The sequence below is a fragment of the Cupressus sempervirens genome, chromosome 9 (assembly GCF_028749045.1).
Source record: "Cupressus sempervirens isolate cs-2001-9-10 chromosome 9, ASM2874904v1, whole genome shotgun sequence".
Taxonomy (NCBI): Eukaryota; Viridiplantae; Streptophyta; class Pinopsida; order Cupressales; family Cupressaceae; genus Cupressus; species Cupressus sempervirens.
In genome coordinates, this window is record NC_143126.1 from 49,362,030 (window position 1) to 49,375,756 (window position 13,727).

A 13,727-nucleotide genomic window follows, 5' to 3' on the forward strand; every position below is an offset into this window, starting at 1 on the left:
GACGTCGCAATTTAACTTTAGGTAAGACAACTACATGAAACTCTTCAACGAAATCCGGATCAACCATCTGAAAACGTGTTCTAAAAGTCCACAATAGTGGATATGGACTCGGTGTCCGCGAGAAAACAAACTTTAGCAATCTGAAAATGGGAAAATACCATTGAAAATATAAACCAAAAAAACAGCTCAAAAGCCAACCACCCAACCTAGTACCTAACATAAATGCCCGTTAAAAAGAAAACCTGGTTGTTATCATCATTTACCATGATTAGGTGTTCGAGTTGTCTCTTAGTTCTGCATGGAACTCTGTAAAATGTGGACTAAACTGCTAGTTAACAATAACAGTAAAGGAATACAGACGTGCTCGTCTTACTGACGATATTTACTAGGTCAAACTGATTATGAATAGGTTAATCCAGAATGAATAAACATTGAAAACTAATAAATATCCGATTGTTTACAAGTTTGAAAATTTTCCTGCCCAATCTGTGCAAACACTGTTTAAAAAGGATAAGATGTACCATATGACTAATAAAAATTGGAAGAAAATATCTTTTAGATATTATAGATGGTGCTGATTTCAAATTTAATTTTTAAAAAATTGAAAATATTTTGTTTCTCTAATTTTTATATCTACCACATCTCATCTTTGAATAAATGGATGAAAGAATTTTAATGAATTCTTATGAGATCTATCTATTAAAGTTGAATAAAACACATTAAACATTTTCAAAATATGAATCTTAATCAGAAGCTTGTTAAATTATGAATGTGATTTCTTATTTTCTCAAATAACTTGCCTAGATTTACTCTCAAGTCTCCCAAGAAGTCAGATTGTAGAATATATGACACACATAGAAGTTCAGAAGTATCTCTACCACATTCCAATTTGTTAGTGAAACCTTTAGGAAAGAGACGAGACAAACAAAAGCAAGAAAAAGAAACATTCAGATGGTAAAAACAGACTCATCTATTAACCAAGTACTAATTAAAGCCTATTCCAATTTGTTAGACAAACAAAAGCTAGAAAAAGAAACATTTAGATGGTGCAGAAACTTATTCACCCATTGACAGGTACTAATAAAACCTACTTTCAATGTTCAATCTTCCATATTTTTATAAGCAATGAGAAAATATGTTCATAATGTTTATTTTAAATTTTAGGTAAAAACTTGAAGTATGAATGTTCATATTGTTTATTTTAGATTTTTTTTTTGGGTGAAAATTTAAGCATGAATAATGAATAATACATATTTAATAACTTTTTCAGATCTACATGGGTAAATAAATAAATGAAAGAATTATAATGACCATGAGAGTTATCTGACTAATAATCAAAACCTTGACCATTTTCAAAATATGAATCTTAACCAAAAACAATTGATAAGCTGTGAACATGAAGTCTTTGTCTCCTCCAAGAAAACTTGAGTATGAATAATGAATAATACATATTTAGTAACTTTTCAAATCTACATATTTAAATAAATAAAAGAATTTTAATGACCATAAGAATTATCTGACTTATAATCAAAACATTGATCATTTTCAAATAATGAATCTTAACCAAAAAAACAATTGCTAAGTTGTGAATATGAAGTCTTTGTCTCCTCCAAGAACTTACATAAACTGCACAACTTCAAAGTATAATGTCTTTTTAATCCAACATCATTTGCAGTATACTATTTGTTACTCTTTAATAATAAAGTTGGTTCTTAAAGGTTTCATACATTAAAGATGTTCACGGCACAAAATACTTTACACAAAGGAAGCAATTTGTTTTGTGTTCCTTGTCACCCCAATACCCGTGAACGTTATAGGAAGCTGAATAAAGTGATCACCCACTAACATGGATTCCATGTCCCTTTTACGCAGGTTTTCTGCTGACAATTCTTCTTTTCAAGAAAATGAAAGCTACTGACCTAAGAGTTTCAAGGCAAAAGAAAAGGCTCATATCCGATCCCAATTGAAAAATATGAGCATCACATTCAGGAATACCAATTGAAGTGCAATAACGTTTCAAGCATCTAAACTTAGAAAGCTTATTTGCCCTATTGTAAATTTCTGATTTACATAAGATCAACTGGCAATGTCTAGGGAAAAACTTTTCTTCCTATCACTGGACACTGGTCACAAGTTGGAGCTTCATTATTCCAGCTGAGGCGGTGGATGTCAGTTTTTGGCGGGCCACCTAAACGATAATGCTTCAATGTGTTCCTTCAACGAGGGCATATATTCTTCCAGCCACTAAGATGATGCCAAAAATCATCATAATTGACTCCTCGCCCTTCATGTAAATCAATTATCAGACGGTCCCCACTGTCTATGATTCATGACAAACCTTAGGAACCTATACTCTTGGGGAATGTAGCTTCACATGGCAAGAACTAATGCCATATTTAGTGCAAGCCTCTTTATGAATGCTTGCACACATGGTTATCTCTCTGATTGATCCCCTGCCAAATACACACTAATTCCTAGACTGTGTTCTCTGGCAGACATTATTATACAAGAATAGCGCATTAGTTCACCAGGATTACTCTTGTCTCTGCTCATCACCTCCAATCTAAAGCATTCAGCTGCTCTTTAAGAGCAACTGACTGATATTTTGGCGTTATTAGGCTTCTCTAAAGGACTCTTCTCTGTTATTTAATGGCCTCTGGCTTGAGCAATCAGTGATGCACATATCAGTTCCATTTTTTCAATTACTATGCTTTTGAAACTATGTATTTTTCTAATATTATAAATCTCACCATTCAAATAAAGGTTTCCAAAAGATTCATTCTCAAATGACCACACTTAATAGCAGGGCTCATAAGACTTTGGAAGAAAGGTTGCATAGGAATAGAAAGAATATTAACAAATACAAAAATGAAAATATGTTTTATTGGAAAACTTTTACATTTTTCATTTTTCAGAACATCCCGTTCAAAAGATGAAAATTAGTTGATTCAATCTACAAAAAATTAGTAGTTCCAATAGGAGTCATAGTTGCATGTGCCATGGTTGCACACGTCTTGGGTAAACGCATTACATACTCCATTTTCTTTTCAATCTATCGGATATTAAAGGAAAAACACTCTAAATGCACTGAATTACACAGTGTAGGCCTGTTGAATTGTTTCGATATCAAGACCCTTCAGTTTGACAACAGATTCCACATGTCCCTTCAATGTGTGCAGTTCCCTGAGCCTGTAATCGGACAGAATAAAAGTTATTAGAACCATAATCTACAAATTCTCAAATGCTATAATTCTGTGTACGCAACAATTAGATTAAATTATATATACCTTGCAACTTCAGCCCGTCTCTTTGCTTGTTCAGCAATTTCGGATAATTCCCGGTAGCTTGACTTCTCTTGGAACAAATTAGTTTCCGGTGGGTGAAGGCCATGCAATGTGCGTTGAGCATGTGCCCATTGTGCTTCACGCTCCTCTTTTCCATAGTCTTTCTTGGTGGTAAATGCAGTCTGCAGGCAAAAGATAATGATAGTCCAGTTTGTGTTTAGTCCAGGTTGTGCAAATTTAGAAAGTGCAACCAACCACATCATTACCGTATTTTCTTTGAATTTATGAAGAATTAATTATGAAATTGCAAAAGGAAAAATTCATATTATTTACCCTGTTCTCAAGCATGGTATCCCATGCCCTGCCGCTCAAAACGTAGCGAATGGCAAACTTTAACAAATCTAGTGGCACATAAAACACCAGACTGTAGAGCCAAACGACTCCTGCCCAACCCCAACCGCAACCTTTGATATCTGCAAAGCCCCAATTGGCGTAGACTGCAATAAATGTTGCTACCTGCAAAAGTCAAAAACAAATTACTAACTTATCATATGTGCATTTCTAGTAAAAAATCGATCTTGCTCGAATTCTAGAAGTAGGTAGAAAGAGAATATAATTGGATTGTATACCCAAAGGGCGAAATCATACCAGCTGAGCGATTAAAAAGGCACTCATAAGCATAAACCCAGGTCGCTCTAGATATGACCAGCTTCGGGACCGTGTGACAAAAATAAGAGCCTGGCTCACAATGCTGACTTGTAAGTATAATGCAGCCATTTCTTCTTTTCGACTGCCCCTGATTGACCGAACACCAAATTTGTCCTGCAAGCCAATTGAAAGTACAATCAGAACTCTAAATCAAAATTCAACTTAATTTCAAATTAGGACAAGGGAGATGAACAAGTTAAAAAATATTCATCAAACTTACCGAGAAAAAATCAGTCTCGTGCATTGCCCAGAAAAATATCACAGTCATTATTGCAAGGTATGTACCCAATACAATACCCGTTGCAAAAATTTCCTTTAATTTCCAGCTGTCGGGCATTGGAGAAGGCTTGACGCGATCCTTAGAAATAGTCATAATCGTACCTGATAACAGTGTTTCATATTAGTTCAAGGCTTGTACTTAGCTTCTTCGCAAAATACACAGAGTATCTAACGATTCAGCAAGGCTTTGAAAACAAACCATCGTTCAAAATAGCAATGATCAGAACCATGAATGGGGAGAAGTCAAATTTCCATATCAGAGCAATAAGCATAAATCCCAACTGCAAAAAAAAGCACATCAACAAATTTTTAGGTCCAGCATGTGCAGTCCCGAAGAGATATTTTGAGGTTAAATGGCAATTTTAATTTCTGAAAATAACTCGACACTTACCACAATACGAATAGTGATCGAGACTGCATATATCTGTTCACAAACAAACCAGTAACAAATATTGGTAAAATGTTTTGCAGCAAGCCTAAAGATACGCAATTGCAATTTCAATTTTTAAAATCTTGCTGTACGCCTGATGTATACCGTATAATTTTTCATTCTCTGAAAGATGGCTCGACTTGTTAAAACAGCACTAATGATTACACTAAGCCCTGGCTCCGTGAGGACAATATCAGATGCACCTCTTGCAGCATCAGTTGCATCTGCCACAGCAATTCCGATGTCGGCCTTTTTCAAGGCTGGAGCATCATTAACACCATCTCCGGTCATGCCACAGATATGCTTCATCTCCTGAAGGCGCTTCACTATCTCATATTTATGTTCTGTGTCCATGAAAAAATAGATTGCCAACCATAAATCCTGTCGAAAAACAGTTAAAAAAACACTCAACAGGATTTAAGAATAATATAAGTTCACACCTGGAAATACCCCTGCAAACCCATCAGCTTTCTCAATCAACTCATCAACAGGGAGAGCCGCAATAGTTTCGTCTTTGGCTCCACCAAGCAAAGTAGATGATGGGTACATATTTACACCCATTCCAAGCCTTCTCCCTGTCTCTTTGGCAATAGCAAGCTGATCCCCTGAGAAACATAAAATCTAGGGTTAACAAAGTGCCGATTATGATTCAGAGCCATTTCTGTAGAGTAGAAACCATAAACATACAAAATCAATGTACATCACAGACCTGTGATCATCTTCACATTGACACCAAGGTTAAGTGCTCGGCGAATTGTTTCAGCACTATCATGGCGAGGAGGGTCAAACAGAGACAGCAAACCAACGAATTGCCATGGACCTCCAGCACTTTCTTTGCTCTTTTCAGGTACTTCCTGCAGTTTGCATATCAAAGAAACCTTAAGCAAGGATTCCAGTAACCATTTTACATAGAAAATGAAAGACACTTGTTTGACAGGTTAACTTCAGTAAACCTTGCATCTTCTTAGATGATGCCAAATTAAGATTAACATACCTGTCTAGCTACAGCAAGAGATCGAAGTCCACGTTCAGCAAATTTATCAATTACTGAATGCACCTTATTTCTCATATCTTGAGTGCATTTGCAGAGGTCAATAATCTGTTCCACAAAAATGTCAAAGGATAAGAACAAACAGTTACACCGCTTAGTAGAACACGGCAGCAACATATTGGCTATCAAGTGCTGAGCAGAACACGTTTAGAAGGATTTAAAGTAAATAATGTATAAAAATAGATCTTCGTTTTTACCTGTTCTGGTGCCCCCTTGCTAGCCCGATGCCAATTTCCACTAGAATCAACATAGGTAAGTGCTGTACGCTTGTCAACAGGATTAAATGGTAGAAAATGAAGTTCAGTAATGCCTGCTCTTGCCTGTGACAGAGCATCAAAGTTATAAATTTCAATTCCAAGATCATCCCCTTCACAAGAGAAACAGTCAACAAAATATACTAAAATCTCAACTAACAATTAACATTTCAAAAGAAAAAATTAAAATAGAGCAAGTTTCTGGATGCTACCTCTTTTGGATCTGCCAAAGTTCCAACAATAGCAGCGTCAATTGCATCTTGATTTTCAACTCTTGAAGCTCTAGCTGCAAGTAGCAATACTGTTTCCTTGTCGACGCCTTTTGCAAATACCTGTATTAATTTTAAATGAGAATTTAGTTTCTAAGCTGACACATAACATGCAACAGTATGTACTTTTTCAAGTCACTGCGGAAAAGAACAGATTCCTCAAAGGAACTAGTAGGCTTTGGTATTTAACAGCCAAACCATACACAGAAGTAAAATGCAACTTGAACAATATTTTATCATGTATGGGACACTACCTCAATAAGATTTTTATCGACTGATAGCTTGTTGAGAGTGAGGGTTCCAGTCTTATCACTGCAAAGAACATCCATTCCAGCCATTTCTTCAATAGCAGTCATTCTTTTTGTAATAGCACCCTGAACATCACATCATGCAGTCTTATTAGGACTCAAAGCTAACAACTTTATGCATTCATGAAAATTTCTCCAATCATAAGAAGTAAATCAAGTGTCTCTCACAAGAGTAGTACCTGCTGAGAAAGGCGATGTGATCCAATAGCCATTGTCACAGAGAGCACAGTGGGCATGGCAATAGGAATACCACCAATCAAAAGAACCAGAAGGTTGTTGATCCCATCCCTATATTTCCTATGTTGAATGGGATACATAACAATTATCTCCACAATAATTCCAACTGCAATCGAACAGATACAGAAGTTTCCAATTGCTGTAAGAACCTGTATTACAGAATAAGTACTGTTAGAACATTTCCTCAAATATAGATAAAGGCTAAAAGAGCAGAAATTACTCCCTCAAAGGAGGAGCATACATGCAGCTTATAATGAAATGGTGTAAACACTTTTCCATATAGTTACCTACCTTCTGGAAATGGCCAACATTGTTGGTGGAGTCAACTAAATGAGCAGCCTTCCCAAAGAAAGTGTGCACTCCAGTCGCAATAACCACGGCCTCAATTTCTCCTTGTTTACATGTAGACCCTGAAAATACTTCATCTCCTGGATTCTTTGTGACGGGAAGAGATTCACCAGTCAGGGCAGATTGGTCAATCTTTAAAGGATCGCCCTCCAGCAGACGAGCATCTGCGGGAACAATATCTCCGAGTTTGATACTGATTATGTCACCTGGAACAAGAATTGAGGCATCTTCTTCTTGCCATCTGCCATCACGAAGAACCTGAGAAAAACAAAATCCCAAACATTGGTAATTACATAACAAAGTTTAACTGGCAGCAGTAAAAGCATTGACCATTTGCAGAGTAATTAAAGGAGGCAGTAAATTATGAATACCTTAGTCTTTGGCGCAAGACCTGCCATCAGAGCTGCTGCTGCGTTACCAGCATTGTTTTCTTCAATAAAACTGATGGTGGAATTGATTACCAGTAGCACAACAATTCCGACGAAATCCTGCCAATCTGGAGGCTTCCCCTGCAAGAAAACAGAAAAACGGAATCACGAACATTTCTGGAGGAGCGAAAAAGATAAAACCCCGCATAAAAGAAATACAGAGACTTATCATCAGTTCAAACAATAAAAACTTTAACGCTCACCAAAAATACTTACACTTCCATTAGCCAATGCAATTGCCATTATTGCAGCCATCTCCATAACCCATGACAGAGGGTTCCACATAAAACCAAGGAACTTCAGAACCTTGCTCTCCTGTTACAAGCCGCCATGAAAATAGAGAATTAAGATAATGCATAGCATGAAGGAAACAATGATCTAAACAAAAGAGTATGTAAGGATGCCAGCTTTATAGAACATCCATATATCTATGAGAACTTTAGGTAGTTTAGATCCAAACCTTCTTCTCTTCCAATTTGTTTAATCCAAAGATCTTCAGTCGATTCTCTCCTTCGGCTCCGGATAAACCTTCCTTCGTACATCTTAGCTGCTCGAAAACTTCCTCTATAGGTATCCGTTCCTGTTCACAACCAAATAAATCCAGTCAAAAAACAAATCTCATGCACTGCGACAGCACCAAATGAATAAAATATTAATTACCCTAACGCCAAAGCATTGATCGGCAAGCAGCAAAAATCAATCCCCAAAGATTGCAAAACAAAATACAGAATCTTGTCGGAAAAATAAAGGCGGGGTGAGCTTTTGCAGGTCAGTACAATGTTGAGTAACAATACTCCACTCAATCCCAGAATGATTACGCTTTTCAGAACATGGTCCGTACTCAGACATATGGCACTTCAGCGACTCCAGGAAAACTTTGGTAGTGGTTAGGCTGTACATAGTCTTTTTTCGAGGTCAAAATTTGCAGGGCTCTACGAGATTCAGGAAAGTAGGATTAAATAATACGCTTAAGCCGTTTCGTTGAGCATGTGGTACAGATGCATTCCTGTAACTCCGGACTTGATCTGCACCGTTTCGGAAAAGTGAAAATATAATATTATAAACTTATATTGGCGAACCTTGAATAAGGCTTTCAAGTCTCGACCGTGAGACCTCGGTCGCCTAAGAATTACGGACGCGAACGATTTTCAAATCTAGACATAGAGCTAAGAAGTACAAAGGTGAGGATTGGTGAACTAAATTTACAACAACAAAAAACAGTAGATCTCCTTAAACAGAAAACACACGACCAGCTGGGGGACACAGGAAAAGACAGTATGAATCGACGACTCGGAAGGGACATTCTAGGCAGCGGAAACAAAACTGAGAAGAAAAAAAACAAATCCGTTGGCCATGCAAAACATTTAGAAAACAAGTCCGAAGCTCGCAGATCTTAGAGTCAGACAGATTTGAGCTAAACCTTATCTAGCAGGCCTCATGTGCTTTCGGAAAAACGCATGTGAAAAGCTCAAGACAAAACAGAATCGATCCAGAGGAAATTATCTCCATTTCTCACTGTTACACGGTCTATATTGCGACACTTGCTTAAGACTCTACCCGACTTTCGATCTTTTCAGCCAACTATCCCATCAAAACAAACGACACTGCACACGGCCTAATTTGACATCCTGAAAAGACGAGCTCGCCATGTCTCGATCTTTTCAGCCAACAGTTCCATGAAAAATAACTACACTCCACAGCCTAATCCAACCTCCTACAAAGAGAAACTCGCCATGCACATATTTTCCACATGGTAAGCCAAGATCTGAGCTCAAACCAGGCGAATTCCAACTCAAATCACAAAATCTTACCCTATCCCGTCAGAATTCAACACACTTTAACCCTCGCGGGGACTCGGGATCAAAATTCAGCTAAAAACAGAAAGTCAAAAATCACAAAGGACACCACATCAGAATTCAATACTTTTTTGCCCCGACTCCGCGACCGAGCGCGTCCAAATAACAGAGGAAAAAACAAAGCGAAACGGCAGAATTATGCTTACAAGATCGACGGATTCGTTCTTGATGTTCTCGAGGCCGCCGTTGTCCTCCATCCCCATTTCGAGCTCCAATCCCTCAACCGGCCTTTTCACAACTCGCCCAGGAAGCGTAGAGAGGGAAAAACACACCAATTCACCTCACACATCACACATCACACAGCATTTCAATCACAGCATTTTGAGGCAAAGGAAAGGAAACAAAATCAATCTCTTCGGCTTCTTTCCATCAAATCCAAACCACAGCCTCGCTTTATAATCTCCCCAACCGACCCCAGCCCCCGGTGCCCCATGTGACCGACGCCCCGCCGCGAAGCGGGGAAATTATAGTCGACTGATTGAGCTAGCCGCCGGCGACTCCACGCAACCGTCAGTTGGAGCCCCTTGTGACCCCCGGCTACAGAAGGGGCTTTACCTATTATTATTAATTTCATTTCTCCTTTTTCCCCCATTTTTATTAATTTTAAATTTGCGAATCATGCGTGGACTTAAAAAGAGCGTGGGTCCCGTGGGGCCCGCCACGTGTCGCTTGCCACGTTGGTCAACGAAAGTCAATGGAAGTTAGCAAGCCACCCTTGGTGCGCGGGCCGGCCCGGGCCCACCACTCGCCCTTTCATTTTATGTATATCGGAATAGCTACTACGACTTCTCTCCTCCAATCATTCTTCACCAGTCCCCTTATCGTCCCTGCACGTTACGCTTCCGTGGCAGTTTCCACCCGTTGGAATTCGACGGCCTGGGTGAAAAAGCTTAAAACGTTTTCATTCGTTGTCTCTCTTTTTTTAATAATATTTTGCATGTGTGTTTTTTTCAAATGGGGGAAGATTTGCCGGTGGGAATTAGACGGCTTCCGCTGAAAAGCTTAAACGTTTTTCTTTCTTTGCTTTATTTATGTTTTTTCAATATTTTGCGTGTTCTTACTAATCAACGGTTCCTGTTAAACATATGGGGAGGGTGGTTGTTTTTCCCACTTGATATCCACCTCTCCTTCCAGCTTTTCTCCGCTGATTGAGACAGCTTGGAAAGTGATAGTTTGTGGATCATTGGACCCTAATATTTTGAAAATTAAATTAAATACTTGATGCTGAGTGCATGAGTGCTCATTTTTAGTAGGTTATTTCTTTATTTGTTAATTTTTGGTTTATCACTAATAATTAAATATTAAATCGCTAAATTTTACACTATTTGTTTTGTTTGCTCATATGAGTTGTTGAGTTCTAGGCTCTTTTGAAGACTACATTCTACTCATGTGTAGTTGGAATTATTGTTTTTAAATTGTAAGTTATTTGTGAATTTGGTGCTTTCTTTAATATTAATTTATTAAATGTATTGTAATTATGAGATATTATTATTATTTTAATGTTATTTTGTTTATGCATTGTTTTTGGTGGGTTGCATGGTTCTTAACCTTTCTTAAATAAAGTTACTTTTTCACACACGTGTATTTAAGTTTTTACATTTTAGTATAGTTTGTTCATAAATTTACTACTCATCTTTAATATTAAATCTCTAATTAGGCAAAAGCCTATAACACAACGGTAATTTGTGAGTTTGTATTGAATTTAACACATAATTGAATTTGGCCAAGATGAAGCAATGGATTTCAGACACTTGGGGACCACAAACAATGATCAAGAACCTGACCAATGACTTCTTTTTAATCACAATGGCGTCCAAAGTGGAGAAAACTAGGGTTATGTTCAATCGTCCCTTTTTGATGGATGGAGTGGGTTTCTTTATTAAAGATTGGGTACCCAACTTCAACCCTAAGCATGCAAAGGTGGAGGAAGTGTCGAGTTGGATCAGGCTATACAACCTTCCGCACAAGTATTAGAATAAGGATATTTTTAAAATGATAGGGAATAGACTAGGTTAGTTCATTAAAGCAGACGAAGCCATTGAATAGAAAGATTTTAGCTAGTATTCTAGGATCTATATTATGCGAAAACTACATCCCCTGCTTCCCCATGCTATTGAGATCAGAACATCTGAGGGTTATTGGTGGCAAGAGATTGAGATTGAGGAAGCTATCAATCGATGTAAACTTTGTAAGATTTGGGGTCATATAGAGGAAGAATGCAACACCAACAAAAAAGACAAGGAACCGGTGGAGGAAAGGACTATGGAGTTAAGAACAGACCCAGGTCCCTCAAGAATAGCAGGGGAGGAACCTGACCAAGTTGAAGTGGAAACTGAGCTCCTATCAAATCATGGAATAGATACTGAAATGGCTTGCCCTTCGGTAATGGAAGGTACAGTCAATGAGAAAATGTTGGATCCAAGTTTAATAGGTATGGTAAAATTCTCTTTGGGAGGGCAGGGGGTTGGTAGGAAGCATGTTTTGAAGGTAGCGCAAGAGGACTCTTCAAAGCTTGTGGAGGCTATGATGGTAGAAATTGAAGAAACGGTTAATCAGAACAGAGAGGAAGGGAATGTTATGAGTGCTTTACACAAAAAATTTAGACTTGAAGACATCGGAGGTGGAGGATGGGATCAACCCACTCTCCTCACCCACAAAAGGGGGAGTTATATATCTTCGAGGAATCCCAAAAATTGAAGAGTGGTTAGGAGATGGAGATTCAATGGAAGAGGAAGGGCTGGGGAATGTAGAACCATGAACAATTTCATAGACAAAATCATGCAAGGCCAATAAGCAATTAGGAGGGTTGCAAAAGAAAAAAGGAAAAAAAAAACAACTTGGAATTATTAGCAAATGCAGGTAATATGTGAGGTTAAACCCACTTGAGATCCCAAAGGGACATTGTCTCTCCTGGGAAACTATGAAATTCCTAACGTAGGATGCACTAGGGGCTGCAATGCTCTTGACAAAAGACATTTGATCAAGCAATCCCTTGATGAAGAAAAAGAAAATATAATATGCATCCAGGAAACTATAATGGAAGTAGAGGAGGTGGCAAAGGTTTTTGGAGTCAGACATAAATGGTCGGGGTTCTTTGTTGAGGCGATTGGAGCCTTGAGAGGTTTGCATATACTCTGAATCCAAGGCTTCTAAAGGGAGATCCTCTAGTGAAGGCTAGATTTTGGCAAGCTTTCAGGTTCTCTTCTCAAACTATAAACTTATCTAGAGTTTTGATCAATGTGTATGGGCCTACTAAGATGGAAGACAAAAAGGTTGTGTTCGGGGGAGATTTCTACTTTCTATACCTCTCTAGGCAATGAGTTCAAAGTAATTGCAAGATATTTTAATGCCACTTTGATAGTGGCAGGTAAAAGGGGTGGGATCGTTCTCTGGGTTTTGTACAGGAAGACTTTCATCTCTTTGTACAAAATAATACACTTTGGGAAGTACCTACTAAAGGTGGACATTTCACATGCACAAACACAAGAAAGGGCGTCTCTCATATTGTAGAAAGATTAGATAGAATCTTCCTGTCAGGAGATTAGCAAAAGGTACCAGTTGTCTTTGAAGGAAGAATTTTGGAATTATCAGGCTCTAACCATTATCTGATCTCAATGGTGGTACAAAATGACGACATACCGATTAGATGCCCATTTAAATTTGAATTAATGTGGTTCAAAGAGGAAGATTTCATGGATAAAATGTGAAACTGGTGGGCCAATGCCTCGCCTATTGAAGGTAATGCGACATTTAAGTTTTTCTCAAAACTCAAACATCTGAAGGCTATTCTAAAGGAGTGGAACAAGAACCATTTTGGAAATATCTTCCAAAAAAGGGCAAGAATTGAAGTTGATCTGGTAGCCTTAAATAATAAAGTTTTGAGTGTAGGGATGGATGATGTTGATTATAGTATGAAGTAGGATCTACTAGGTGAGTATTAGGAAGTCTTAAAAAGAGAGGAAATCTATTTTAAGCAAAAATCAAGGGAGAATTGGCTTAAAGCTGGAGATAGAAACTCAAAAAAAATTCATAGTTCGATGAAGACTAGACAAAGTGTAAATAGAATTCTATCCATCGAGAATCAGTAGGGAGTTCTCTTGGAGGATATGGACAGCATTAACAAGGAGGCCGTGGACTTTTATGAAGACCTAACAAGAGAGTATCAAGTGGATAGGAATAGGGCATAAGAGAGAATTTTGAGTGTTATCCCTCATTCAATTTCTATAGAAGATAACAAAATGCTAATGGAACCAATTAAAATGAATGAATTGAAAG

General features: G+C 37.9%; 1 protein-coding gene across 2 annotated transcripts; it reads right to left on the bottom strand.

Moving 5' to 3' along the window:
• Window positions 1-2,853: 2,853 nt before the first annotated feature.
• Window positions 2,854-9,818, bottom strand: LOC149537556 (plasma membrane ATPase 4). Of its 2 annotated transcripts, none has more exons than XM_089798959.1 (20): window positions 9,599-9,818; window positions 8,057-8,176; window positions 7,813-7,911; window positions 7,540-7,677; window positions 7,112-7,426; window positions 6,763-6,969; window positions 6,530-6,649; window positions 6,219-6,338; window positions 5,950-6,072; window positions 5,696-5,800; window positions 5,411-5,555; window positions 5,142-5,306; window positions 4,807-5,045; window positions 4,663-4,695; window positions 4,471-4,552; window positions 4,213-4,373; window positions 3,933-4,106; window positions 3,618-3,800; window positions 3,288-3,466; window positions 2,854-3,189 (listed from the first exon to the last, which is right to left on the bottom strand). In XM_089798959.1, exons 1-20 carry the CDS (start codon window positions 9,653-9,655, stop codon window positions 3,093-3,095), a joined length of 2,862 nt encoding a protein of 953 aa, XP_089655085.1. In that variant the 5' UTR covers window positions 9,656-9,818; the 3' UTR covers window positions 2,854-3,092. The 2 variants fall into 2 exon arrangements, with proteins under 2 accessions (XP_089655085.1, XP_089655086.1); XM_089798960.1 differs by lacking the exon at window positions 9,599-9,818 and adding an exon at window positions 8,257-8,527.
• Window positions 9,819-13,727: the final 3,909 nt, after the last annotated feature.